A 27779-nucleotide genomic window follows, 5' to 3' on the forward strand; every position below is an offset into this window, starting at 1 on the left:
TTGCCTAGGGTCACACAGCTAGGAAGTATCTGAGGCCAAATTTGAACTCAGGTCTTCCTGACTCTATCCATTGAGTCACCTAGCTGTCTAGGTTCACAAATAAGTGTGAGACAGGGTAGAATGTGTTAAGGGCAAAGGAGAAATAACAATAAAACAATTTATCTAATGTTTACTATGTGCCACACACTGCTAAACATTAACAGTTATTATCTCATTTGATACTTACAACAACCCTGATGGGAAGGTGCTATTACTTACCCCCTTTGCACAGATAAGGAAACTGAGGCAAACAGAGCTTCAGTGACTTGACCAGGGTCACAGAGCTAAGAAGTGGCTGAGGCCGGATTTGAACTCAGGTCTTCCTGACACCAGGTCCAGTGCTCTATCCACTGCACCATCTATGTACACAAATAAATGTGATATGAGGTAGAATGTGATAGGGTCAAAGAAGAAATCTAGACAAATACGAATCAGAAGAAAGCACTAGCTAGGGGTTCAAAGGAACTTCATGGAAGAAGTAGTCTCCCAGCTGAGCCTTAAGGGATGAGCAGAGAAGGATGTCAATAAATGCAGATGTAGAGGGAGTGCCTTCAGGGTCTGGCTGGTGTGCCAAGCAGGGGAGAATAATGGAAACCAAAAGAAGTGAGGAGCCATAGGAGGGAATGGGGACCAGCCACTGGCCTTCTCCATGCGACTTAACAATGAGCACCCAGAGGGAAAAGCAAAACATCCATTTTTTTGACTGTTTTTTTAAGCCTGACAATCAGTCAGCATTTATTAAGCTCCTACTGTGTGCTAAGCACTAACAGTCTCTTGAGTTGAGTCTGGTCTGGTGACTTAATAGAGTTTGTTGAGATATTGAGGGTGTGTTGTTCACTAGTTGAGGTTCCTAGTCTTTGGACTATTTGCTTTGCACAGAGCCTCAGAAATAGGAGGGATCCTGAGGCCTTGCTGTCTAACCCATGTTTGGAGGACCACATAGATTTTAATTGGAAGAGTTAAATTTGAGTTCAATCCAATAAGTATTTATTAAGCATTTACTGTGTGAAAAGTAGCTGGGGATGGAGTGGGAGGGGGAGGGTTGTGATCAAGGACCTTGGAGTTAGGACCTGGGTTCAAGACCTGCCTCTGACACATGCTGGCCATTTGATCCTCGGTAAGACCTTTAACTGAGAAGTAACTGGGGCAGCAGTATTACAAGATGGCAAGCTGCAGAAGAGTTGCCAGTCTGCTTTGGCAAAGGGAGGGAGCTTCCTCACTGGGAGTTCCTAACACTGACAAAATCAGGTGAATGTGATGGAATACACTGTGTTGGAAGAAAGGATGAGCAGGTCTATTTTAGAAAAACTTGGAAAGACTTGCATGAAATAATGAAGAGTGAAATGAGCAGAACCAAGAACACATTGTATACAGTAACAGCAATATTGTTCAGTATTGTGACCAAGCTATTCTGAGTACTATAAATATTCAAATGAGCTACAAAGGACCTCTGGAGGAAGATGCTATACACCTCCAGAGAAAGAACTGATATATAGAAGTATGTGTAGTATGGTTTTATATGTATGTGTGTATGTGTGTGTGTGTGTGTGTGTGTGCACGCGCATGCGAGAAATGGTGGCCTTCTCTAGTGTGGGTGGGAGGGAGGGAGGGAAGGAGGGATACAGGAACTTAAAATGTAACAAAAAGTAAATTAAATTAAATTTTAAAAACATACAGGTCAAGACCATCCCCAATCTTTTCCCCCGGCCCTCAATCCTCACCTCAAAAAAAAAATGTACAAGGTACACCAGAGATACAAAGATAAAATGAAAAACAGTCCTTGGCCTCAAAGAGCTACAATTCTACTGAAATTAATAATCCTAAAACACTGATCTGACAATGCCACTCCTCTGCTCAGGTAGCTTTGATGGTTTCCATTGCCTGTAGAATTAACTAGAGTCTCTTCTGGTATTTAAAGCCCTTCACAATCTAACTCACTGATTAGACACTACTCCCCCGCCTTGTACATTCCACCAGCCGGTCACACTGTATTTCCTGTACAAACCCTCCCTACCTGGTCTTGGTGCCTTTGTGCACGTGACTGTCCCCCATGCCTGGAAACCTCTGTGACTTGGCATCCCGAGCTCACTTCAAGCCTCAGCTCCAGAGACCCTTCCTGAGAGAAAGCTGCTCCATCCCACCCACTCTCAATTACTTTGTATTCATTTTTAAATATAGTTTTCGTTTACCTGTTTGTGTGCATGTGGTTTCCCCCCTCTTAGAACTCGAGCTTTTTGAGGCAGAAAGTGTTTCATTTTGGCCTTTGCATTCCTATCATCTAAAAACATGATGGGCATGTTGTAGATATTGAATAAATGCCTATTGAATGGAATTGAAGCCATAATGCATGCTGGTCTTTTTTCCCTCCCTGGTTCTTTTCATAGGTGAGGAACATTTTTCAGATCCTTTCCAGTGGGACATGATTGGGAAGAACTTGGTTGCCATGGCAGTGGAAGGGGCGGTCTACTTCACTCTGAACCTGCTCCTCCAGCACCACTTCTTCCTCACCAGATGGTACTTGATTGAGAGAGGGAAGGGGGCGGGGATATAGCCTCCATGGGCTTGGTCTCCCACTGACAGTTTCCATTTCCATTCATGTCAATTCTAATTATATGAAACTTTCCTTTTTCTGACAAACAGGGTTGGGGGGTGGGGTGCACCCAAAGCGACTAGTGGACTGACTCCATGTCCAGCCCTCTTTCCACTGTTCAGTTCGATTCTACAAGCGGGTTTGTTGAGTTTCCTTGATTTCACACTGCTGCCTCTGTCCACCTCAGAGAATCTGTGTGTGTTGCTGACAGTACAAGCCCTGAGCAAGCAATGGGGAGGAGAGAGAGGGGTTGGTGTGGAGGGTGTAGCTGCTTGTGAGCTGAGGGAAAGGAAGGACACATAATGAAAACTGCTGGACTTCCCCCTAGCTCCCAGAAAGGCTTGCACCTGCTAGTTCACGTTTCTTAACCAGCTGGAGATCTGTGCTCTAAGACATATGGCCCAGCTCCTCCCTGGGACATATCTTACTGTAATGTTAGTATTTTGGGGTCCAGCAGAGTAATATTCATGCTTAATCAGGCTTCCATTTATTAAATGCTAAGATAGGCAACAGAAATTCCAGGGAGGAAATTCTCTCCACCAATGCATATTGGCAGCTGTTCTGAAGTTGTGTGGGGTCATGGAGAATCGATTTGCCCAGGGTCACTAAGCTAGTTAGAAAGGAGACTTGAATCCCTGTCTTCCTGACTCTGAAGTCCTCTCTCTATCCATTCAACCACATTGCCTTTTATTCAGATTATTATTACATACATGTATCTGAATTGAGGTTTCACTGCACCACTTTCTCGTGTATTTCATCCTTTAAACTGAAGCAACAGGACTCAGAGTTGGTTTGGGGGTTTTTAATCTATGGTGAATCCATTAGTTACTGTAGCCTCCTCCCTCCCCAAGTGGTCTTGTGGTTCAAATAAAATAATGAATACAAAATTCCTTTAAAAATTACTATACTGATACAGGGTAGTGCTATTATTTGGGTTGAGGGGTAAGGGGTCTAAGCAAAAAAAAATGGGAACAAAAAAGGAGGCAGGAGTGCACAAGGGATGTTTGTGAACCAATAAATAAGCTACAGTTCAAAGTTGGAAGAGAATTTGGGACTTTTCTAATCCAGCTCCATCTTACAGATGAGGAAAATGAGACTCCCCAGAGATTATGTGACTTTTTTAAGGTTGCACATCTGGGATTCAAATCCAGGTTCTCTAACAACAAATCTAGTTTTCTTTCTACCACACCATGTAATCTGGCTGGAGTGAAGAGTTCAGGCAAGAGAGCAGTGGAATCAGGAAGGCTTGAGTTCAAAACCAAGCTGTGTGACCCTAGGCAAGTCACTTTACATTTGTTTGCTTCAATTTCCTCAACATAAAATGGAGGATGACAACAGCACCTGGCAGCTAGGTGACACTGTGGATAGAGCACTGGGTTTGGACTCAGGAAGATTCATCTTCCTGAATTCAAATCTGGTCTCAGACAATAACTAGCTGTGAGGCCTTGAGCAAGTCACTTAACCCTGTTTTTCTCAGTTTCCTCATCTGTACAATGAGCTGGAAAAGGAAATGGCAAACCACTCCAAGCATCTTAAAACCCTAAAATGGGGTCACAGAGAGTTGGACACAATTGAAACAACTCTACAACAATAACTAATAGCACTTACCTTCTAGGGTTGTTATCAGAATTAAATGAGAAATATTTGTAAAGTGCCTAGCTACAGTGCCTAGCATTTGAGACTTGAAGATTAAGAAAAGCCAATTGGTGCCAGACTATGGCAAACCTTTATTTTCAGGCTGAATTTTGGGCTCAATTCTGTAGACAATTAAGTAGACATTGAGGGTTCTTAAGCAACACCTTGCACCTGGCACACTGCTGTGCACATAGTAGAAATTTAATAACTTCATTCATACATTCAAAAAGCATTTATGAAGTGCTAGTCACTCATTATACAAAGATATCCCTGCCACCAAAGTGCTTATATTCTATTAGTAATAATAAGGGGAATGCAACATGTACACAGATAAATAAATGCAAAATATAGACAAATTGAATGAATAATCAGGGGAGAAATATGATGAAAATATAGCATTTTAGAAAGATTAATCTGGCAGTGATATGAAAGATGGCTTAGGAAGATGGGATCTAGAGTAGAGCCAGTTAGGAGACTGGTTCAGTAATTCAGGCATATTTTAGGATTATAGATTTAGAATTGAAATCACCTAGTTCATCTAGGGGTTCTTCACCTTTTTGTGGTAGGGACCCCTTTGGCAGTCTGATGAAACCTTTGGACCCCTTTTCAGAATTATGTTTTTAAATGTATAAAATGTATAGGACTTCAGAGGAAACCAATTAGATTAAAATACAGTTATCAAAATGCTTTTTTAAAAGACAGATCCCGAGCTAAGGGTCTCTGACCTAGTTTAGCTTCCTCATTTTGCAGATGAGGAAACTGAGGCCCAGAGAAACAAAATGAGTTGTGCAAGGTCACATAGAGAATGACAGGGTCATGGGGCAGCTAGGTGGCACAGTGGATAGAACACTGGCCCTGAAGTCAGGGAGGACCTGAGGTCAAATCTGGCCTCAGACCAAACACTTGACATTTACTAGCTGTGTGACCCTGGGCAAGTCACTTAACCCCAATTGCCTAAATATTAAAAAAAGAAAGAAAAAAAAGAAAAAAAGAGAGAGAATGATAGAGTCAGGATTCAAATTTGGGTTTTTTGATGAGAAATCCACCTCTCTTTCCACTACACCATACTGTTTTCGGTGATTAGGGTCTGGGCTAAAGGACAAATGTGAAGGATTTACAAAGGATGCCGGGTGGAGTATCTTACTCAAATAGAAACAAGGCCGCTAAACCATACAGAAGGATCTATGGGGCTGCATACTGATCTAGAAAACCACAGATTAATGTTCTATTGTATTTTTATTTATTTTGTTAAATATTTCCCAATTACATTTTATCTTGGTTTCCCATATAAGGGAGGTCACCTCTTCTTGTTCCCATGTCTAAAATGAGGGGGTTAGGAGAGGATCTCTGGGCCTTTCTGGCTCTAAATCTGTGTTTCTACAATAATCTGTCCTGTTTCTTGGAGATTCATTGTCTGGTTCCTCTAGGATTGCTGAGCCTGCTAAGCAGCCTATCACTAATGAAGATGATGATGTGGCTGAAGAAAGACAAAGAATCCTTAGTGGAGGCAATAAAACTGATATCTTGAGGCTACATGAGCTCACCAAGGTGAGAAAGCACATATACCAAATGAGTTTTTACATGTTTGCTACGTGCAGCACGCGAGGCTCTAATTTACTCTCTTTTTGTAGAGCAACCATATATTCCAAGTTGTAACTAGCAACTTTTGCACCTGGTAAAAGGGGAGAAGATCAGAGAAAACAAGGGGAAGGGTCGGTTCACCTGGAGAGGGATTTCGGGAGGAGGAAGCATGCCTGTGGGGAATGCTGACTTGTCTGAAAAGGCAGGAAGACCTCCCCTTGTGCAGCTACCATACCCAAGAATAGGGCCAGGCCCGGGAAAAAGCACCACAGTGTTGTCTGCTCTAGGTTTCTTACCCGGATGAAATGTCCTGATGATACCACCTTGGCTTTATTTCTGTGTTTGCATGTGTGTATATAAACACATATGTGCATATATATATTTATATATATGTATTTCTCTGTTTGCATATGTGTGTATATTTTTAGGTTTTTTTATTCTGAACTTAACAAACATCAAATGAAATTAACATTTCCATATAGATTATACAACAGGATAGGATTGAATGAAACCTATATATATATATATATATATACACACACACACACATACATATACATACATACATATATACATATACATATATGAATGAAACCTATCTATATACACACATATACATACACACATACATATACGCACATGCATATATATGTACACACATATATATACACATATTTTTTTAGAAAAAAATTTATTTAAAAGGTGACATCTATATTATTCATTTCTCATGGGCATCCACTTTCCTCTCTCATTCTTTCTGTTCCTCATTCAACACAGCACAGTTTTAGTCTCTTGGTCTAATTAAATATCAGGCCACCTTTGGCCTTTTAATCTCCTCATGGCCTCAGGGGTTCCAGGAACATAACTTGAGCTTCCCCTGGGGCCACCTACTCCAACCTCCCTGCCCCAAGATCTCCCATAATTTCTCAGGATTTTCTAGTTGTACTTTCCAGAGTAGATCTTGCTTTTTAATGCTCACCAGCCTCTTTAACCCTAACTGCTGCTCTCTGTGTTAATGATAATTGCTGCCTTTTGTATAGTTGAAGACCATCAAAAGGTTTTCCCTTTTCTTTAACTAGTTTTAGATTTTGTGGTAGAAAATACAGCTGGAAGTAAGTGTATTTGCAGTCCTTTCTGTTATAAAGGAATTTGTTGAAATGACCTGAGGATGCCCAGTGCTTATCTTGACATAGTGAGGTCACCTGTCAAAGTCAATCCTTGAGTTCTTGGAGGCAGGTATCCTCCAGGTCTTTTTGGTTTCCATATTGGAACCAAAAGGAATGAAATGGCAGTCTTGGTTTATGTGTTTGGTAAATAAAGTAGTTTCTGGCAAAGCAGTAGACTGGACCAGAATAATTGAGACCAGAAAGGCAGGATGGTATAGTGGACTTCAAGCAAGGAAGGCTGGAGTTCAAGTCATACCACAGACATTTATTAAGCATCTCTTGGCCTGGTTCCTAATCAGCAAAGTTAAAGTGTTGAACTGGATAAGTCCAACCTTCTAAGTCCCTTCTAGCTTGAAATCTATGATATAGTGACCTACTTGAAGAGAAGACTTGTGAGAGATAGTGGAGGGATGGTGGTTAGTAGAAAGCAAACAACCGAGAGACAGAGAGACAGACAGAGAGAGACAGACAGAGAGAAAGAGAAAGAGACAGAGACAAAGAGACAGAGACAGAGAGACTTGGAGAAATTACTGGCCCAAAGGTCACAGATAAGTAAGCATCTACTTTTGCTGTGACTTCAGCCCTGTGTTCAATTTGCTGATTCAATTAAATAAAATTCAGTTAAACAAATACTTTTATGCATCTACTATGTGCAAAGCCTGTGCCAGGTATTATGATTACATTCTCTCAAGGAGCTTACCTTCTACTGGGGAGAGTCAGCACATTCACAAGATAAATAAATGCAACGTGGTGGTGGTGAAGTGAATAGAGCACTAGATCTTGGGTCAGGAAGACCTCTCTCCCTGTGTTCAAATCTGGTCTCAGACACTTGCTAGCTCTGTGACCCTGGGAAAGTCACTTAATTCTGTCTGCCTCAGTTTTCTCACCTGTAAAATGAGCTGAAGAAGGAAATGGCAAACCACTCCAGTATTTTTGCCAAGAAAACCCCAAATGGGGTCAAGAAGAGTCAGATACAACTGAAACAACTCAACAACAAAGTTTTGGAAGGGGACGCCAGCAGTGGGGAAATTAGGAAGGGCTTCATAGAAGGTGATACCTGAGCTATAAGGAGTCCTAAGAGCAGAAGTACAGAAGAATGCATTGTAGACATGGGAATGACCAATCCAAAAACAGAAAGATAGGAAATGGAGCACTGTATATGAAGAAGAGAAAGAGGTCCAATTCTGCTGGATTGTAAAGTGTGGGAAGGGAAGTATTGTATAATGAGGCAGAAAAGACAGATTAGGATCAGGATGTGAAGGACCTTAAAACCCAAGTGGAGGAATTTCTATTTTACTCTAGAGGCCATAGGGAGCCTGGGTGAATAAGAATATTGGTGGTATCCTCAACACACATAGGGAAGTTTAGCCAAGGGATGGGTTTTAGAAGTGGTGGGAGGGTGTAAGATGATATATATGTTGTTTCTTTCCAATAGATTGTAAGCACTTTGAGGGTAAGGATTGTTTTGTTTTGCTTTGTTTTTCTTAGGGGAAGTGGTATGGTTAGATTTTTGGTGATAATTCAGGATTAAGACTATAGATTTAGCCTATAGATTTGGATTACAGATTTAGGTAGCTAGGCTGTATCTTGGACGACCTCTAATCTACCCTACCTTCCACCTCCCATTTTACAAATGAGTGAAGTGAGGCCTAGAGAGATGAAGTGATTTGCTCAAGGTGGCACACGTAGTTTAAACCAGGTCTTCTGGCTCCAAATGCAGTGTTCTTTCTACTCCATCATAGTATTAGAACCTTCTGCATTTCTTGGTAGTTAAACTCCCCCTAAACACCCTTTTCATCCTCAGAGCGTTAAGATGCTGAATATTTTGGCCAGCATCCTACCCTGGGGTGCTGGGAGCACTAGGCTATCTACTACAATAATAAGAGTAACTTCTCCTGTTGGTTTTTTTTTTTCCTTTCCAGATTTATTCAGGCACCACAAGCCCAGCAGTGGATAGGCTGTGTATTGGTGTTCGCCCTGGAGAGGTCAGTATATATCAGGCTTTGTGTAGAGAGGAAGAGTGAAAATTAGTTGAGTTCCAGGAAGCCAGACTCATCAAAAAAGCCAGGCGGAGGCCTTGAAATACTATGAACTCACTGTGTCACCTCCCTGAGACCTCTGTGTTAGAGAAGGGGGTGCCTGAGCTGGCTCTTGAAGGAAGAAGGAATTCTAAAAGGCAGAGATGAGGAGTGGCACATTCTAGGCATAGGAATGACTAATCCAAAGATGCAGAAATAGGAAATGTAGGAAATGGAGTACTGTGTATGAGGAACAGAAAGAAGTCCAGTTCTGCTCTGCCATAAAGTGTGGAAAGGGAAGTAATATACATATGTGTGTGTATACACACACACACACACACACACACACACACACACACACTATAACTATATATATATATATATATAGAGAGAGAGAGAGAGAGAGAGAGACAGAGACAGAGAGAGACAGAGAGAGAGAGTACTATATCTCTCTATATCTATAGGAAAGATAGGTTAGGGCTACCTGGGGAAGGGCCTTAAAATCCAAGTGGAGGAACTCCTATTTTATCCTAGAGGCCATAGGGAGCCCTGAAGTTTGTTAGCTTGGATTTGGCGCTTTTGGGAGTAAGTGACCTCTACCAGTGTTTCAGTCAGCAAACACTGACTGAAAATCTGTAATGGGTAGGAGGAAGAGAAGATTGGGGGAAAGGAGAAGCAACTGGCTAGAAACTGACTTGTAGCAATTGAAGTAAGCTGGGAAAATGTGTCTGGATCCAAAGTTCTTTATTTTCTTTTTGCTATGTTTGCTTATTTACAAAGCTGCTGGGCCCATAGTAGATTGTAGATGCTTCCATAGCAGAAGCAAATTTGGCCTGATTTCGAGAGACCTACAATGCTCAGAAGTCTGGCACGTAGGTCACCCTGGCATCACTCTCTGATTAGGGAGGAGTTAAGGGACAAAGTCAATCTTGGTTTTTTCCTTTCTTTGTGTCCCCAGCTTAGCACAAAGCCTTAATACTTAAATGCCTGTTGATTGAATATCTTTGGGTAGATAATAATAATCATAGCAACTGACATATATATATATTTATATATATATATATATATATATATATATATATATATATATATATATATATATATAAAACAAAGCTTGCAAAGTTCTTTTTTCACTTTATTAAAACAGGCAGACACTCTTGTTGTATGGTTTGAGCAACAAAGAAAAATCCCTCTGGCCCATTTATCACCTATGGCACAGTCCTGTCTGTTTGAATCATTTATTTCATTCATTCATTCAACAAGCTATCATTAAGTGCATATTATTATGTGCAGGCATTGTGTTTTTTAGTCATTTGAGTTAAGAGATTGAAAACTCCAGCAAAAAATAGAAATCTGTAAGCCATTATCAGTCATTACCACTTCAGCCAGAATTAGGTTATCAATTTAGTTATCAGAGAACAGGACTCTGTGTGGATGGAATATAGAACAGGGGAAAGGGAATGGTTCTGAATGTTGAATGCTGCCCTTTGGGGTTTAGATAGGGATAGTGAAGGGATAATGGCAGAAAAGGAGTATATTGACGACTCTGGCATCCTGAGGTGGGCTGTAAGAAGGGAGGAAAAGAACCCACCCCAACCCCAGGAAGATGAAGGGTACTAGAAACCAAAGTCCTGTTTCACAGTTTGGTCTAGGGCCAACCGTGATCAAGAAGATTGTGAATATTTGTATTATATTATCATTGTAGAAGTGCAGCTTTCCAAATGGACAGGCAGGAGAAAGGAAATAAAGAAACATTCCTTCTAGTCCAGCTGTTCACCTTCTTCTGTTTCAGTGCTTTGGTCTCCTGGGAGTGAACGGTGCTGGTAAGACCACCACATTCAAGATGCTCACTGGAGACATCACAGTGACCTCAGGAGATGCCACCGTGGCAGGAAAGAGGTGAGTGCCTTACTTTGTGGGCACCACATATATGTTGAAAACACTGGTCCTTGGCCACACCAAAGTAAGCCAGCTTAGGGAAGCCATTGTGAGCGTCCTCTACCAGGCAAACCCCATATCCACCATGATCAGGCCCAAAGAGAGTAAGTGAATAAGATCATGCAGAGAATAAGTTAGTAGGCCCAGGATCTGAACCCATCTCCTTTGACTCCAGAGTCTATACACTTGGCCCTAGGTTATAGCTGCCTCTCCTACTCCAGGGCTACCTCTCTGCTAATGAATGAGGGCAAGAAAATCTATTTTCATCTGCAGTCGTCTGGCTTCTCTAGCTAGTTCTTTTGGATGTCTAGCAAGTATGAAAACTCAGTTCCTTTTCTGAAAAATTTTCTTCCTTTTGTACTTAAATTCATACATGGTTTTAGTCAGAGCCTTGAAACCTGAGGTAGCTCTTTTAATTGTGGGAACCTCAAGAGGGGGGTTGTACTTTCTCCCCTTGGAGGGCTGATATGAGGGGGCTCACTTCCTTGCCACCTTCTCCCTAGCATGGGCTGGGTGCCACCCCACAAAGAGACCGGGTCCTGGTACAATCCTCTCTGTGGATAAGGTGATGGTGGCCCCCATACTTTGTCATGGTCAGTCAGACCATATATAGAGCCTCCTTTTCCACTCCAGGCATCACATTTCGGGAAGGGCATTGAGAAGCCAGAGAGTATCTGGAGGAAGCCATTCAGGATGGTAAAGGGCCTTGAGTCTATGTCACATAAGGACTGGTTGAAAGAACGGAGGGCATTTAGCCTGGAGAAGAGAAAATTTGGGGGGAGGGGTGGTGGTGGTGGAAATGAGAGCTGCCTTCAAGTATTTGAAGGACTTGGAAGCACTTGAGGGTTTGACAATAAGTAATAATAACTAGCATTTATATAGCTCATTAAGGTTTGCAGAGTGTTTTACAAACATCTCACTTCCTCCTAATGACAATCCTGGGAAGTAGGTGCTATTATGTCCATTTCACTGATGAGGAAACTGAGACAAACAGAGGTCAACTGACTTGCCTAGGGTCACACAGCTAGAAAGTTTCTGAGGTCAAATTTGAACTCAGATCTTCGTGACTCCTGATGCAGTGCTCTATCCATTGCACTACCTTGCTGCTCCACTGCCTAGACTTATATTCTGTTTGGCCCTTGAGTGTAGAACCAGGAGCCAGGGGTAGGAGGTGTAAAGAGGCAGATTTAGGTGTGATGCCAGACAAAATGTGCTAACAATCAGGGCTGTCCCAAAGTGGAACATGCTGCCTCAAGAGAAGATGGGTTCTTTCTACATGGAGGCCCCCAAGCTCAGGATGCTGGCTTCTGGGCTGTGTTTTAGCAGGGATTCCTTAGGAGCATGGGCTGGTCTAGTTGGCCACTGAGGGGTCTTCCAACTCTCCAATTCTGTGATTCTGGGGTATGTGTTGAGTTCAAAGTCTGGAACTTTTGGAGTTAATTTAGTTTCTAACCAGGGCTCCCCTTCCTTGATTTCTAAAACAGGGCATACATTCCTAGCACTTGAGCAAAGGGAGGAAGGAAGCAGTTTGTCTTTGTTCAGGTGTCCTCTTCAGATGTTTAAAAAGGGCTTCCCCCTCCCCCAGCCCTCTGATCTACTTACTATTTCTGCAGCTAAGGATTCCTCCTTCTTCTTGCAGTATTTTAACCCAAATTTCTGAAGTCCACCAAAATATGGGCTATTGCCCTCAGTTTGATGCTATCGACGACCTGCTCACAGGCCGAGAACATCTGCATCTCTATGCCCGTCTCCGTGGTGTTCCAACAGACGACATCAGGAGGGTAAAATTTGGCTCATTATTGATACCCTGGGGAGAAATAAAGCACAAATCCCTGACTGTGCTCTTTCATCCAGGGCAGGGCAAGGCAGGGCAAGGTGGGGATTGGGCTCTGACAGGCTTCTTCATTCATTAGCTGAGTTAACATAGGTAAAGCCCTTTGAAAACCTCAAAGTGATACGTAAATGGTAGTTGCTACTGCCCAGATGCTGCTGCTGCTACTGCTGCTCATTTTTACCATACATCCTGAAGCCCAGAAGCTGCCAGTTTATGCCTATAGGCTCTGGTCACCAAGTGGTCACCACTGGGACCAGAAGTCAGGTTTGGCTATTTTCAGGCCTTAGGCTCAACAGCATTGAGGCCTTTTATTTCTGTCATCAGACCAGACTGGAGTCTTGAGTCTAGAATAATTTCTTGTCTTTATAAAATTGGAGATTCTTTTCCCAGTACCCAGCAGCACCACCCTCCCCTTTGAGTAATCTTCGATCCTCAATCAAGAGACTCCATGTCCTGACTTCAGGCATTTTCTCTGGCTGTCTCCCATGCCTCAAATGCTCTCTCCCTCCTCATCTCCATCTCCTGGCTTCCTTCAAATCCCAGCTAAAACCTCACCTTCTCCAGGAAACCTTCTTCATTACCCTCTGTTGATTATTTCCAGTTTAGTCTACATTTAGTGTGTTTGTAGACAGTGGTGTGTTTGTTGTCTCTCTTATTAGATTGTGAACTCCTTGAGGGCAGGGACTATCTTTTGTCTTTTTTTGTATCCCTAATGCTTAGCACAGTACCCAGCACATAGCAGGCACTTACTAATCCTTGTTGACTTAATAAATACTTGTTGATCAGTAAATGGCTTAAGCTGAAGAACAACTGAAAGAAGGAAACCAACTTGAGCACATTCTTTAAGTTTGTGGTCTTTAGGTTTCCCTTGTCACTCTGGGGGATGGGAGGGCAAGGAAGAAAGGGCACAGCAAATTATTTCAAATATCTGGCAAGGTGGGGGGAAAATTGAATACCTTTTTTATTTTGGGTTAGGATCACATTTGGCTACTTTGTCTTATTTACTTGGTCCCCCTAATGCAGCTGATAATAATTCCTTCTCCATCCCTATCCCACCTCCAATACTTTGTACTAACTTGGTATACAGGGTGCCCCCAAAGTCCAAATGCACTTTTACACCATTAAAGCTTAAAACTGCACTAAGAAGTTTGGGACACCCTGTATACTTTGTATTTACTTACCTGTCTACACATTGTATCTGACATTTCCTTGAGGGCAAAGACTAGAGAGGTTGGGGAGAGTGGTTGGGGTTTTTGTATGTGTATCTCTGGGATCTAAGATAGCATACAGTCAGCATTATGTAAATGCTCATTGAATTGAATTTTACCAAATGGGATTTCTGTCCGGGTCCCCTTTAATGCTTGTGCTTTCCCTCTGAGAAAACCTTTACAATGTGTATCTTTTTTATGTTGTTTGCATGTTGTCTCCCACATTAGGCTGTGAGCTCCTTGAGGGCAGGGACTATGTTTTTGCCTTTCTTTGTATCCCCACAACTTAGTACAGTGCCTGGCATACAGTAAGTGTTTAATAAATGCTTGTTGACTTGCTGATTTGACTTTCTTCCCCAGGTGGCAAACTGGTGCATTCAGAGCCTGGGTCTGTCTCCCTATGCAGACCACCTGGTAGGCAGCTACAGTGGGGGTAATAAGCGGAAGCTGTCCACAGCCGTCGCTCTGATTGGCTGCCCACCTCTGGTATTGCTGGTAAGAGGTGCCTTTGAGGGATGAGGGCCCTGCAGCATGGGGACCCAATGACTCTACTCCCATCAAAGTATCATCCAGTTCAGAGAATATTTCAGTGACTTGGGCCAATAGTTCTAGAAAACATAGTGGTTCCATTCATCTTTAATGGTTCATTTAAAAGAAGAAAAACACTTCCATTTAGTTAATGGTCCAGGAATATGAATGTGAATATTAAAGAGTTCAGGAACATAAATATGAAATCTAGTTTGTATAACTATAGTTTTATTATGTATATGGAGATAGTATGGCTTATGGTACAGAGAGAGAGCTGGCCTTGGAACCAGGAAGATGCAGATTCAAGTCTCAACTCTAACACATACTGGCTGTGTGACCCTGGGCAAGTCACTTAACCTCTCACGCTTTCAACAACTTTTTAAGAAGTTGCGGAGAAGGCGTCTACTAGCATTGAAAGAAGAAGCTCCCTCACCAGGGAATTCCCTAAACCATTGAAATCATGGGTACAGCATGTGCATATGTACACACAAGAGGTAGTATGGTGGAGTAGGCAGAGAGCTGGACTTAGAATCCATAAGACCTGGATTCAAATCCTGCCTCTGATACCTACTTGCTGTGTGATATCAGTCACTTCTGGGCAAGTCACTTCACTTCTCAGTTGAAAAGGCCAGTCTCTAAGACTAGAAGCTGTAAAGGAGGTATCTTCCTTCGTTGATAGATAGAGTCACCTCACTGGGAATTAATTCTCTGGACCAATGAAATCATTGATCTAGCCCTAATAAACAAATAGATATTTGAATTCATTTATATTTATTCATATATATAATATAATATGTATAACATATTGTATCTATGTAAGCATATATAGGTACACACATATTTTTATATGACATATACATATATTTGTATTAATTGAATTTTAAAATCCAACAAAATAATCAAGTTTCTCACTTTTAGCTCGGCTCAGATCTTTGTATGAAAATGTAACGCTCCCCACTTGGGTACAATTGGATCCATCTCTTTGGCCGTTTGAGAGAATGTCCCAGTACGGGGAAGGGATTATTTTTGTGAAAAGGCCCGCTAAACCCCCTCCCCCGAGTTGTTCAGATACACAATACTGTTGTGAGCTCACAGATTGACACATAGGAGGGGGGTGAAGCCTGCTTTCACTGTGATCCCAGGGTGCCAGTCCCCTGGAATCACTCCTGGGCACTGACCCTCATCTGTGACTGCAAGAAAGCAAGCCCTAACACACAACTCTTGTTATTACTAGGCAAGCAGGAGTTCACTGGTAGTATAGAATCACAGGACTCAAGAGACTAGGGAAGTCTCTTCGAATATCCCTCTGCTCCTGGTAAATATGACTCACTCTTGCTTTTAAAGGCAGTGCCCTAAACCTCACTCCCTATCCTTAAATGCTAGCACCTGCTCACCAAATACTTTGTATTATTTTTTTATAGCTGTTGTATATACTTCTGTGGGTATGTATTTGTTTCCCTGATGTAATGGAAGCTCCTTGAGGGCAGGGACTGTTTCATTTTTGTCTTTTTATATCTCCAGGACTTAGCACAGTGCATGGCACATCATAGGTAATTAAAGATTGTTGACTGATATTATACAATTAAGGACAAAGATAAGGACTGAACCTGCGGTTTCATTGATATAAAGAATTCCATCTACCAATGCTTTTTAGCACTCTTTCTGCAACTTATATTCCCAAATATTACCTAGTTTATTACTAATAAGTAGGTTATGTGATTTGCCCAGGGTCACATAGCCAGTATATTTCAGAAGCTGAACTTGAACCCAGGTTTTCCTAGCTTCAAGGTTAGCTTTCTATCCGCCAAACCATGCTGCATATCTATTATACAGTTGATATTATTATATTAATACTTTTATTGGCAGCTAGGTGGCAAAGTGAGTAGAGTGCTAGATCTAGCTAGAGTGATTTCAAAGCCAGTCTCAGATACTTCCTAGCTGTGTGACCCTGTGCAAATCACTTAACCTCTGCTGCCTCAGTTTCCTTATCTATAAAATGGGGATAATAATAACAGCCCCTAGTTCCCAGGGTTGTTGTTAGATAACATTTATAAAGAGTTTTGCACACTTTAATATAAATGCTAGCCATCAACCTCATCATTATTATTATTATAGTTTCTTTATCTATAAAACGAGGGGACTGGACTGGGTCGTCTCAGTGGTCCCCTGCAGCCCTATGTTGCTGTATTGGAGACTTCTTCTCTAATGCTCTTCCTTCTCTCTATATATCTATGTTCCTAAATTAGAGACTTCATGTCAGTTTAATTCATCCTTTTCAAGAGGCCTAAGCTCTTTGCAGGTAAAAACTACCTTGTGACTGGACTGGCCTCTAGCCAGGGGACACATGGGGGTTGGAGGGGCATGGCAGATGAGGTGACCAGGAGAAGACGGTTTCTTTAGTGCAGCCCTTTCCTATCCCTCCCACCCTCCAGGATGAGCCCACCACGGGGATGGACCCACAGTCCAGGCGATTGCTATGGAACACCATCGTCGGCATCATCAGGGAAGGCAGAGCAGTTGTCCTGACATCACACAGGTGAGAGCTTTGTACCTGGGGCCCAGGGCAGTTTGGGGTTTGGGGCAAAGAGCATCCACACAGCCTCTTACCCCCTCAATCTCTTCCTCTTTCCTCTCCCTTCCCCATTAGCATGGAAGAATGTGAAGCCCTGTGTACTCGGCTGGCCATCATGGTGAAAGGAACCTTCCAGTGCCTTGGCACTATACAGCACCTCAAATACAAGTAAGGAAAAAGCCATTGTGCAGGTGGGCAGCGTGGCCCGTCTCTGAAGCTTGAGGGTCTGGTCATCTCCATCCTCATCCCAGGTGGAGACAAGTGGAGGAGAGCAGAGACAGGACTCCCCTGATGTCAGGCAGATGACAAGGAAGGGCCTCATCCAGTGATTCAAAGTGTGCTAAGAGCCTAGCCTGTTTATCTAGGTGAGGGCAGGTCTGGATATGGTGTGGAAAGCCTCACTCTACCTGCGGTTGGGGATGAGGAATGAGCAAAAGCTTTGCTTTTAACACAATATCAGCCAACCAAATCACTTTGGGTATGACTTGTATTTTTTTGTCCGTGAACATGTTAAGTCTCCCCAATTGAAAGTAAATTCTTGGAAGTCATGGATTGTTTTCTTTCTGTTTTTGTATTCCCAGCACCAAGCACAGTGGCACATAGTGGAAGCTTAATGAATGCTTGTCAATGAACCGAATGACATAGTAGGATTTTAATATAAATGCCTGCAGACTTGAATTGAATTTGTAATCCTATGTTTGAGCTTGGAATATTTGCATAAAACTCTTCTCACTGATGAAAAGAATGATAATTTAGGAGGTGACAGAGGAGTTTGGGAGAGATGTGGTGTGTGTGTGTGTGTGTGTGTGTGTGTGTGTGTTTTAAAATTGCATCCTACTTCCTGCTTTGGGAGAGCATCTCTGCCTACTGGCTTCCTGGTTTCTTTTAAGTCCCAACCAAAACCCCATCTTCTACAGGAAGCCTTTCCCAACCCTTTTTAATACAGACCAGTAAGAAGCCAGGGGAACTATGTATGGACAATCAATGCTTGACCTGTAGTTAAGTACTTCTGGAGAGAACCAGAGAGTGCTGGTCATTTCTTATGATCTTGTGCAATATCTGTTAAGCATTTCCTATGTATTATGCATTAGAAGGTAGTTACAAATGTGAATGGCCAGAACCCCTGCCCTCAGAGAGCTCAGAGAAGCTGCTTGGGGGAGTAGAAAGGATACTGGAGTTGAGGTCAGAGAACCAGGGTTCAGATCTCAGATCGCAGTGCTTACTAGCTCTGTGACGCTGGGCAAATTGCTTAACCACTCTGTACTTCAATTTACTCATCTGCAAAATGAAAAGACTCAATGACCCCTAGTGGCCCTTCTAGATCAAGATCTATGATCTAATGATGAATAGCCTAGTACAGACATGTCAACATGGGATATCAGCTTGTGCCAGGTAAATGGCCTCTAATCCTTTCCTCTTGACACTCAACAAATCAGTTCATCAAGGATAGAATAGGCAAGAGAGAGCAGAGACTTGTAGCTTTAGAGATCAGAAGCCGTCTAGTCCTTCCTGATTATTTTGCAGATAAGGAAACTGAGGCCCAGAGAGGTTGAATGACCTTTCCATTGTTACACAAGTAGTAAATGGCAGAGCCAAGGTTAAAACTCAGGTCATAGGCTCAAGGATTTCCAATTAGAACATACCTCAGAAGACATGTAATCCAACCCATTCATTTTACCAATGAGGAGACTTAGTGCCAGCAGGGTTTAAGGTAGAGGGACTTGGCCAAGGTCACACAGGTAGTAAGTGTTCCAAATGATAATAATAGGTAGTGTTGATATACAATGAAGGTTGCCCAGTGACTGAATATCTCAGCTAGATTTGAACTCAGGTCTTTCTGGCACTAGGTCCAGTGTTCTCCCCACCACACCATCTACCTGCCAACTCTTCAGCACTCTTTCCCCCTACTCTGTTAGACTTCTTGGGGGAGGATAGGTGGGGGATTTTTCCTGAGCTGGAAAATGAAAACCCTTCCCCCTCATTCTTCTGGCTTCACCTTGTGCCCTTTGCTCCGGCATCTGCATCCTAGGTTTGGGGACGGCTACATCGTCACGATGAAGATCAAGCCCCCCAAGGTGGGCTTGCTTCCAGACCTGAACCCAGCCGAGCAGTTCTTACAGGCAAACTTCCCGGACAGCGTACAGAGGGAGAGACACTATAACATGCTCCAGTACCGCATCTCTTCCTCCTCGCTTGCCAGGATCTTCCAGCTGCTCATTTCCAACAAGGACAGCCTGTACATCGAGGAATACTCGGTCACACAGACCACGCTGGACCAAGTAAGTCTGGGCCAGAAGCCCAGAGAGGAGCCTCCCTCAGACAGAAATGGAAAGTGGGACAGGCATAGAATTGATGCAAAATCTGATAAGACCTCAGAATTAGCGGGGGCTTGGTGGTCCTCCAGTCTAGGTATCAGCCATCCTGAGGACTCCCAAGGGCAGCCCAAACCAAGGTAAAATGTAACTGGGAAATAATTGACAGATAGTAGTGTTTGCTGCAATTACTGTCCTCAAAGTAACCCTTTAAGGGCGGTAAAAGCAAAGGTTTCTCCTCATTTATCCCACTCAGACAGCTTGTATCCAGGTTCACACCTGTATTTTTCTGTAAACCTCAGGGATCCAGAGACAACCGCACAGGGCCAAACTCATAATCAGCAGTGGTAAAAAAGACAGGGATTTTGTCTTGTCCCCAACTTATTTACAGTAGAATGAGATGAATGTCCCAGACTGGTCTTGTTTCTGTCAAGCTGCATTACTCAGGGTCCATAGTGCCATAGACCCCAAAGGGCATCTAGTCTAATCACCTAATTTTAGAGATGAGGGAAAAGAGAACCAGGAAAGTTAAGTGAATTATCCAAGGTCACACAGGTAGCATCAGAGTAGAATTTGAACCCAGGTCCATGGTCAGTCCTCTTTGCACTAGACCAAATGGCATTTTAGAGCTGTCCACATCTGCATTTATTCTTCCCAAGTCCTTTTGCTGAAACCACCCCCACTTCAGCTGAGGAATATGGTTTTTTTTTTGTTTTTTGGGTTTTTTTTGCATGAGGCAATCAAGGGTTAAGTGACTTGCCCCGGGTCACACACAGCTAGTAAGTGTCAAGTGTCTGAGGCCAGATTTGAACTTAAGAGTCCTCCTGACTCCAAGGCCAGAGCTCTATCCACTGCGCCACCTAGCTGCCCGCCAGCTGAGGAATGTGAAAAGCAGATACTAGTGGGACACAGGTGTCTGGGGATTTTGCAAGCCAATTACACAAGCCACCTTCATGAGAACCAATCCAACCCCCAGTACCTGTGTGACCTTGGGCAAGTCACTGAACCTGTTTGCCTCAGTTTTTTTCATCTGTAAAATGGGGATAATAATAGTACTTACCTCCCAGGGTTGTTCTGGGGCAGCTAAGTGGTGCAATGGATAGAGTGCCAGGCCTGGAGCTAGGAAGACCTGAATTCAAATCCAGCCTTGGACATTTACTAACTGTATGACCCTAGGCAAGTCACTAAACCTCTGTTTGCCTCAGCTTTCTTTTCTCTAAAATGAGGATGATAACGGCACCTGTCTCCTAGGATTGTTGTGAGGATCAAATGAGATGATAATTTTAAAGCATTTAGCACAGTGCCTGACACAAAGGAAGCACTAGATAAGTATTAGCTAGTATTATTACATAAAGTCATAGATTTAGAGCTGGTAGGGAGCTTGGAGGTCATTGAGTCCAACACCCTCATTTTACAGATGAGGAAACTGAGGCCCAGACTTGTACAAGGTCACACCCCTAGTAAGTATCTGAGGCAGGATTTGAACAGTTCTTCCTGACCCCAAATCCAGTGCCCTACCTGTTATATTATACCATGTGGCCTCTGTGGGTCTCAGTTTCATTTGTAAATGTGGGAGTGAGGGTGGGGGGGTGCTAATTATATGGCTTCTGAGGTATATACCCTAGATCCATGGTACCATGACCTATGACCTAGCTAAACCCTTTAAAGTGAAGACCCTATAGAGGCTATGGGAGCTCACCGGGTGGCCATTTCTTAGAATGCTTCCATTTATGGTTATAAATTGCTCTCTTTCTTCTGCCTGTGTCCCAACCCCCACAGGTATTTGTGAACTTTGCTAAACAGCAGACAGAAGAGGATGATTTTCCCTTACACCCCCGTGCAGCTGGAGCCATCCCAGATGCCAAGGTAGCCCCAGCTCCTCCTTCCCAGGACGGTGTATAGAGCAGATCATCTGCTCAGACAGGCCAGCGCAGGCCCAATGAACAGCCCAGGTCAGCCTCTCCAAAGGGCTCTTGCATACCTAGACCGATCCAGGGTGCTAGGGACATAGCCACCAAACAAAGCTGCTTGAAACACTTCTGGGCATTGAGATATTTCATAAGTACGTCAAGACACAAATTCATGCAGTATGTCTGAAATGAAAAAACAGGGAGCGACTGCTTTGTCTCTGGGCGCTCATTTCCTTTAGCTGGAAATCACCCATTAGATCAGGGGTTCTTAAACGTCTTCCTTTTTTTTAAATCATGGACATCTTTTGCAGTTTGATGAAGCCTGCGCATCCCTGCAGATGGTTGCCTACATTCATAATTGAATGAATTACAGTTAGAGGTTAGTGAAAATAAAGATGTCATTTTTTGCCCCATCCAAGTTCACAGACACTCTGAAGTCTATCCTTAGACCCAGGTTAAGAGTCCCCACAAAGGAGAGAAAGATGTGCACATAAGCCCTTTTCTTGTCTATGCTCTTTTCTGTGTGAGGTCTTAGGACCGTAGATTTAGGGCTGGAAGGGATGATGACGTCTAGACTGACACCTTCATTTTACAATTGAGAAAACTGAGGCCCTGGGAGGTTGTGACTTGTCCAGGGACACACAGGTGTATACCTCATGTTTAGCACAGTACCTGGTATATAGTAAGCTCTTAATAAATGCATTTTCATTCACTAAACTATTACCCTCAGAAAGTTTTTTTTCCTTTCTTTTGATAAACCCAGTCCAACTCAATGAGCATTTATTGAGCACTGACTATATATAAGGCCCCTGCATGCTGGATGCTAGGAATACAAAGACAAAAAGAAAAATAGTGCCCACCTTCAGGAAATAGTGGTTGTTTGGGAGAGCTGATTCTGCCCAAATACCACCCAAGGACAGAAAAATGCTAAGCTTCAGGTAAAGTCTTGCCAGCCATGGCATCTGACTTAATTGATGATGGTGATGTTAATAATAACTCACACTTATATAGCTCTTTAACCCTCTTAACAACAACCTTATGAGGTAAGTAATGTGAATATTTTCCTGTTTTTATGAGAATGACCCTTTGTACCCTTTGGGGGGAAGCAGATGTGACTTTTTGTATGCAAAAACTGAAGAAGTAAAAACCTTATTTTGTACTTTACACTATGCAAAGACTCATGAGATTTGATTGACTTTCAGCCCAATGCCTGTTACCTGGTGTTTTCATATTGACTTCAGAATTCAAAACATAGCTTTGACTTTATTATGTAGATCATCTTTACAAAGAGTTGCAAAAATCTTTCTGTACAGCACTCGTAGGGAAATAAATCTGTCACAGAATAAATAGCAATCACATTTTCCAGTCTGTGTTATGAGATCCTAAAATTTTTTTTCCTTTAAAATGTCCCACAAACTAGGATAGGGTCATTTCTTGGACAGCTTTATAGAAAACCTTCCAAACTTTCCCCTGAACAGATGGCAGAAGGTCAGCTCCCCAGGAGGTCCTAAAACTGGCTGACTGCCCTCCTAGCTGTGGGTTATGAGCACAGGAGCTGATCTGAGCTGTCCATTTAGGAATGAGAGATCAGTGCATAGGTTCACCAAGTACATTTGAAAAGCTTGCTGAGAACATGACCCTGGAAAATATCCAGAAGGATGAAGAGCCTTTGGTTTCATCACACCTTGTTTTATGAAAACAAGTCTAGGGTCATGTGGATGATCAACCAGTAACATTTTAAATGGGTTAATAATTGCATGTCTATGACCTGGACTCTCTAGAATCATGAGCTGCTCCAATCAGTGCCTGAGACCCATTAGGTCAAATTATCCACTCTCCCCATTAAGAGAGTCCTTTTAAATTGCTTTCAGAAATAGCTGCAGCATTGGTTAATCCGTGTGATTTTCCCTCTTGTCCTGGGCTCATGCCATTGTGTTCTCACCCCCAAATACAGTACATGGAAAGGTTTCTTCTGAAGGTGACATATGACTAGACTACATGATAGATGGGATAAACATGTGCCATCTAGGTGGGTTCAGGTTCTGCACTGTCCGTCCAACTCAGAGAGCTAGGCACTGATTTACCAATTAAACCTCCCTACTTCTCTGTTTCTCTCTGCCCCTTCCGCCCCCCACTCCATAGTACCTACCCTATTAGCAGAGGCCATAGTATTTCTTCACCAGCTGAAAAAATAACATTGGCTGCCACCTCTGCATGAGTGAGACTTAGAGAACACAGCACCGAATGTTACCTCCCAGACCTGAGCACCAGAGGACTAGTGGGCCCTGTCCCATTTATAAGCTGGACTCTCTCTTATGGCTAAGCTTCTTTACTGCTCTTCTGACACAAGAAATGATCAAACATCATCCCCTGAAGACGTTCTAATTTATGGGAGTTTCCATAGACAGGAAGACCATGATAACTTGGCTGGGCTTACAAACAAACAAACAAAAAGAAAACAATCACCTACCACTACTCCCAAAATACAACTAAAAAACCCTTAGAAGATGAAAATCTCATAGGGATGTGTTACTTCTTAATATGCATGTACATATGCAGAAAGGAAGGTGTGTATATTTATGAACACACACACACACACACACACACACACACACACACACACACACACACACACACACACACACACATAGAATTATAGGATTTGGAAGCTGGAAGGGACCTTAGAACAAACATAGTCCAGGCCTCCTCACTTGCTAGGTGAGGAAACGAGAACATTCTATTACTTTGGAGTGCTGGTAGACTCCACACAGCCGTGGAGTTTAGCTGTCTTTCAGAGAATTATTGCCAATTGATTAACTTTAAAAATTGAAAAGTCACCACTTTTTTTTTCAGAAAACCCAGAAGATCAGGGCTCAAATGTTGGCTTTTCTGCCCCTAGGTCTGCTGAAGTGCCCAAGCATCACTGCTTGCTTCCTACAGCAAGAAAGGAATGATTGGCATCCGGAGACTGGGATAATCCTTGAACTCTCTTACGTAAGTGCAGTGTTTGTCCCTTGCCCAGATTGTCATCTGAATGAAGCCAACCAGCGTGAATAATCCCACTGTATCAACAAAAAAAAAGAGAGAGAGAGAAAGAAAGAAAGAAAGAAAGAAAGAAAGAAAGAAAGAAAGAAAGAAAGAAAGAGAGAGAGAGAAAGAAAGAGAAAAAAGGAAAAAGAAAATAAGGGAAAAAAGGAAAAGAAGACAAAATCCATGTAATTTGATGTCAGGCTCCCTGGAGGAGTGGCGAGGGCCCCAATAGGAACCCCGTTGGAGAAGAAACCAAGCAGACTCACCTGGGACACATTGAGTCATGATGGTGAAACTGATCCAGGCCCCCACCTGCAGCCAAACAGACACAAGATTGCTTTTCCTCTAGACCAGAGGTCCAGACCTACACTATTAACAAACATTCCAGCTGACATTAGCATAGGACCTGTTTGCTTTTCAAGTTGATCTATGTGGCTCTGTTTGTTTACCAAGAGAGAATAAAAAGTATATGTATCCACCATAAATAAAATGTCTACCATTATTGATTTCCTTGATGAAGAATGAGTCTGACTGTGTGGTTTCAAACATTACAATTCGGTGGCTTCACACACCCCTACTTTTAGCATCACGTCTCGGCTGGTCCTGGCAAGATCATGCATGAGTGGGGTGGCGAGGGGCAGGAAAGAATGTATGAACTAGCCTGGATTCCCCATGCTGAGTCTGCTCCTTAGTAGCAAAATCTTCAAAGGATAACAAATCTCAGAGACATCATCCACACCCAGCAAGGCTGCCCTTTCCTTCCCTAAGCTCTCCCTACACATTGGCTCACATACCTCATAAGTGTAATTAGGGCAGGAGACAAAGAAAAATAGCCACGTGAATGGATTCTTGGTTGGGTAGGGGATACGACGGGTCTTTGGTCCTGAGGATGTAAAAGAATGGTCATGTCAGTCCATCAGAACAGGCCTACATTATTAACATTTTTTTTCATCACAATCAATAAAACAGTGACTCAAACCCTGATCAGTAGTGTTTGCTGATCTCTGAGGTGTAAATGCTCACACTCAAAATTTACCATTGGACTATGATGAGCTGACTCCAATACAACCCCAAAGAGGGAAACCCACTGAAAGGTTTTTAGACCAGAGGTTGTCTCCAGAGGGTCCACAGAGACTCCTGTGAAGCTTTTGTCACCTGGCCCTCAAACATCAGTGGTAGCCAGAGCCCCAGGAAGGTGGGAACCCCAGGGAGCTGCCTGGGGCCAGTTAGCTTTGGGATGGTGAGTGGGACACCCCCTGGTGCTTTCCCCCATTCAGTACAAATGCTTAATAAATGTTTGTTGACCAGACTTAATCATTGCATCAGAGAGTTACAGTTGGGAAGGACCTTTTTCAAGGTCATCAGATTCATTTAAAGGCAGTGAGAATAAGTGATTTACCCAAGGGCACACAGCTAGTGAGTACCTGAGGCAGGATTTGAACCTAAGTCTTCCTGATTCTAAGTCCATCATTTTATACACTCTACCATGTTCCCTCCCAAAGGGCCATTCAATTCCTCATCTGACAGAAGAACCCATTCAGACGCAGATGGGTGAAAATTCTTACCTACTGTCCTTCAATCCTGGTCCCAAATCCAGGGTATCTCAGTCAGCCAACTAGTATATATTAAGCACCTACTATGTGCTAAGAGTAGCTAATAGTGATTCAATGACTAATGTGAGCAGAATGGCTAATGGTGACTTAGGGGACAGGGTATACTGGCCTGTGCACGCTTGCTGGGCTCTGTCTAAAGCAGGCCTTTTATTAGACACCTTCCAAACATCTCCAGGCTGTATGACAGACTAGGCCAGGGCCTCTGGGACAATGGTACCAGGACACAGCCAACTCTGGGGCTTGGGGCTCCCAATATACTTGCCCCTGGATGAAGAGCTAAGAGATACAATCAGTAATGGCCATGGAGCACAGCAATGTCTCTAGAGATCCACAGAGTCCAGAAGCTGCTGGAGGAACCTCTCCCCGAGCCTTCACTCTCTTAGGCAATGGCTTGAGCAGCACAGACATCCATGAGTTAAAGGTGAGATTTTACAATTATTATGGGTTTTGTCATTAAATCTCATAAAGAAAAAAGAATCTGGTTAGCTTTATGGTCATTGGTCTCTTTTAATTACATAAATGTTAAACTATGACAATAAAAACAAAAAATAAAAACTCTCACCATTTCCTCTTAGGTTATTGAGTTCCACGTGGATTGAAAAGTTTCCGGCTTCACATAACTATATTAAAAGACATAAAAAGATAGTGATACAAATTTTTGCTATAATTTTTTAACCCTATTATGTACATTTTTCTTTTTATTGGATCTATGATTTCATTGTCCTAGGGAACTTTCACACCAAAGTGGTTCAGCATACAAACTGATGTGCAGATTAGTCTTTGAGAGTTGTCTGGGGCCCTGAGAAGTGACTTGTCCAGGGTCCCACAGCTAGAATGTGTCTGAGGTGATGCTAGAATCCAGGGCTGCCAGACTCTGAAGTCAGCTCTCTCAACCCTTGACACCAAGCTGCCTCTCCCACTCCAATAACAGACACATTTTCAGAACTACCCCAGAGAATAAAGAAAAAGTTCTTTGGGTCTACTTCTAAAGACAATCCAAGAAACACATAAGGTCAACTTTCCCCTCGATCCCCCTCAACAGCAGCGACCTTCATCTGATTTCTAAGGTGAGGAGAAAGGATTAGAGAATTATTAAAAAGCCCTCTCTCCTGGTGCCCTGGCTAGCTTAAACGAGTGATTTCAAAAGTTGAGTTCACGGAACTTAAAGACACCAACAATCTTTGATTCTGGTAACAAAGAGATCAAAGAACATGAGAGTAGAACCTAATGATAATAATAATAGTTAACATTTATCTAACACTTGCTCTGTGCCAGTCACTGTGCCAAGCACTTTATAATTATTATCCAATTATAATTGATAACAACACCCTAGGAGGTAGGTGCTATCATCATCCCCATTTTGCAGACGAGGAAACTGAAGGAAACAGAGGTTAAGTGACTTGCCCAGGATCCCACAGCCAGTAAGTATCTAAAGATAGATTTGAACTCAGGTCTATCCTGACCCCAGGCCAGGCATTCTATTTTTTTCACTACCCTAGCTGCCCTCAAAACATGGGGTTCTTAACCTGAGGCTGGTGAACCCATTTAAAAAATATTTTGACAAGTGAATTTCAATATAACTGTTTTTTTTAAATAATTCTATATATTTTATTTCATGCATTAAAAAACACTATCCTGACCTGAGAGGGGTTCCATAGGTCCCTCAAAAGGATATGTATTCCCAAAAGGTTAAGAATTCCTGGTCTTGAAGTGCCACCTTTCATGACTAAGTGGCGAATGGCACTTGATGCCCTGCCCCCCAAACCAGCCCGGGAAAGACTCTCAAAGGGAAACTGGACAGCCAG

General features: G+C 42.7%; 2 protein-coding genes across 2 annotated transcripts in view; one reads left to right on the top strand and one right to left on the bottom strand.

The window, feature by feature from the left end:
- LOC110197949 (retinal-specific phospholipid-transporting ATPase ABCA4) overlaps window positions 1–24317 on the top strand; it is a 135265-nt gene extending 110948 nt beyond the window's left edge. Inside the window, 12 exon segments of the mRNA XM_078155530.1 lie at window positions 2424–2553; window positions 5692–5812; window positions 8934–8996; window positions 10822–10928; window positions 12607–12748; window positions 14370–14504; window positions 16970–17073; window positions 17185–17277; window positions 19139–19388; window positions 21201–21287; window positions 21643–21710; window positions 24231–24317. Of these exon segments, the coding sequence (XP_078011656.1) occupies window positions 2424–2553; window positions 5692–5812; window positions 8934–8996; window positions 10822–10928; window positions 12607–12748; window positions 14370–14504; window positions 16970–17073; window positions 17185–17277; window positions 19139–19388; window positions 21201–21287; window positions 21643–21693 (1283 nt within the window). The 3' untranslated portion in view covers window positions 21694–21710; window positions 24231–24317.
- Window positions 22575–27779, bottom strand: part of LOC110197969 (very-long-chain enoyl-CoA reductase-like) — an 83753-nt gene continuing 78548 nt past the window's right edge. Inside the window, exons 10-13 of the mRNA XM_020972055.2 lie at window positions 26537–26594; window positions 25156–25244; window positions 24628–24673; window positions 22575–24393 (exon numbers count right to left, since the gene is read on the bottom strand). Of these exons, the coding sequence (XP_020827714.1) occupies window positions 24266–24393; window positions 24628–24673; window positions 25156–25244; window positions 26537–26594 (321 nt within the window). The 3' untranslated portion in view covers window positions 22575–24265. The remainder of the gene's footprint in view (window positions 24394–24627; window positions 24674–25155; window positions 25245–26536; window positions 26595–27779) is intronic.

Source organism: Phascolarctos cinereus, unplaced genomic scaffold (genome assembly GCF_003287225.1).
Source record: "Phascolarctos cinereus isolate Bilbo 61053 unplaced genomic scaffold, phaCin_HiC Scaffold_5;HRSCAF=322, whole genome shotgun sequence".
In the NCBI taxonomy this organism is placed as follows: domain Eukaryota; kingdom Metazoa; phylum Chordata; class Mammalia; order Diprotodontia; family Phascolarctidae; genus Phascolarctos; species Phascolarctos cinereus.